This window comes from Emiliania huxleyi (genome assembly GCF_000372725.1).
Source record: "Emiliania huxleyi CCMP1516 chromosome Unknown EMIHUscaffold_1235, whole genome shotgun sequence".
In the NCBI taxonomy this organism is placed as follows: domain Eukaryota; phylum Haptophyta; order Isochrysidales; family Noelaerhabdaceae; genus Emiliania; species Emiliania huxleyi.
The window spans coordinates 1-1,872 of record NW_005201354.1 but is presented as its reverse complement, the minus strand read 5'-3'; the positions used below and the strand labels follow the sequence as shown (position 1 = coordinate 1,872).

At 62.2% G+C, this 1,872-nt stretch overlaps 1 protein-coding gene across 1 annotated transcript in view; it reads left to right on the top strand.

The window, feature by feature from the left end:
* Positions 1-1,209, top strand: part of EMIHUDRAFT_122361 (hypothetical protein) — a gene marked incomplete at both ends in the record, with an annotated part of 3,968 nt that extends 2,759 nt beyond the window's left edge. Inside the window, one exon of the mRNA XM_005789953.1 lies at positions 475-1,209. Coding sequence (XP_005790010.1) covers positions 475-1,209 — 735 coding nt within the window. The remainder of the gene's footprint in view (positions 1-474) is intronic.
* Positions 1,210-1,872: the final 663 nt, after the last annotated feature.

The following is a 1,872-nucleotide window of genomic DNA, read 5'->3' as shown; positions in this document are numbered from 1 at the left end:
CCCGGGGGGGGGGGGGGGTCGCGCAGTCTGAAGCGTCTGAAGGAGGGGGAATGTGTGATGTATGGTCGTCTACGGAGGGAGGAGCGGCGGAGCGGGCGGCGGGGGACGATCGATCGGCGACGCCCTCGTCGTGTGCGGCGGTGCTTTACGGACTAGGCCCTCAATACGAACAAACGTGAGCTCCTCAGGCAGGAGCGGCAAAACGTGATCGATCGAAGAGAAATGGGGGAATGCAGCCAGCACCACTTTTTTTCTTTTTGTTGCCTGTTCTTTGTATCAGAGGAGAAAAGACGAGCACTTGTTGTGTGTTGTGTTGGCTGTTCTTAGTCCGACAAGGGGAAAGACGAGCACCTGTTGTGCGTTGTGCGGTGTGCGGGGGGGGATGGCACACCATTTGTCGTAATCGGCACACCGATGTAACCGCACACCGATGTAATCGGCACACCAATCGCTCGAGGTTGCACGTCACGCTAGGTCGCAGCGCTCTCGCCGTCGCGTGCGGGCGCGGCGAAGCGGGCGGTGGGGGCGCTCGGACGGAGCGGGCTCGGCCCCGCAGGTCCCGCCACCTCGCCCGGCCGCGGAAGAGGCAGGCGCGACGCTGAACTCATCGCCATCGGCCAGCTCAGAAGGCTGCACACCCTCCGCATTGGCGATGAGCGTGGATACGGCGGCGACCAATGGGGCTTCACCGATGTTGGCTTGACGGCGGTGGCTGTCGGGTGCCCGGCGCTTCGCATCCTCACCTTTAAAGGCTTCGACGCGGCGTCTACAACGCAAACTGCCCGCCACGCAGTGACCGCAGCTCCGTTGTTTGCGCTCGCCGCCCACAACAGCGGGGTTCTGGAGCAGCTGGCGTGGGAGTGCGAGGGACCGCTAGCAGAAGCGCTTGGGGCGCTGCTGCAGCGATGCCAGCGACTCATGCATCTCAAAGTGAGTTCATGCGACGACTGTGACGACAGTGCGCTGCGCGTTGTGGGGGCGCATGGCAAGAGCCTGATCACCCTCGACGCGTCCTTCACTGCAGTGACCGGGGACGGGGTGATCAGCCTCGTCCAGGGGCTGCCGGGGTTGCGTGGCCTTAATGCCAGCTACTGTGACGAGGTCGACGAGGACGATGCCCAAGCGTGCGAAGCCGTGCTCGTGGCGCGCGGGGGCTCCTTTGGCACCATCGGCAGGGAGTTTGGACATCCGCACTGGAAGGGGAGGTAATGTAGCTCGAGGTTGGAGGGTGTCGACACGGATTGTACTGCGCTGGCAACAACGGATCGGGCATGTAGTTCCCTTGAGGCACCCCCCTAACCCCCCACCCCCCACCCTTCATGTGCGCGCACTGCCACTGGCGCTGCCGCTGGCGGCTGGGGCTGGGGCTGCCTAGTAGCTGCCACAAGTTGGCAGGGGTTTGTGCTTTATAACAATTATGGTTTTGTGTGTGCACGGTGAAAAATACGATTTAGGCCTTTATCGCTTTAATTATGTATGTATCTAAGGAGAGGATTCAACTTTGGTGGGGGGAGCCGCTTGGCCGTGGACCGCAAACGCGAGTGGAGTTGCGAGTCACGCTCGCCAACGCGCAATAACGGGCGCGCGCCCGGGCGCCACAGCATCTCGGGCGGTGGGGCGGCGGATGCCTAAAACGTTATCTCCTTGGTCTGCAGAAACCGCGAGAGAACATTGTCCCATCGCTCAGGGAAACGAGGACAAGTCCGGGCCACGCCAAGGGAAATAGCGGCGAGGGCACCAGCACCACACGAACATAAAAGTACGCGAACGTACGTATAGCGCAAAACCGAGACAGCGTCTCACAGACGTGCGCGCATGCAGCATCTAGAGGGGAGGGGGGAGGAGCAGGGCCGGCCACGCAACACGCGGGAA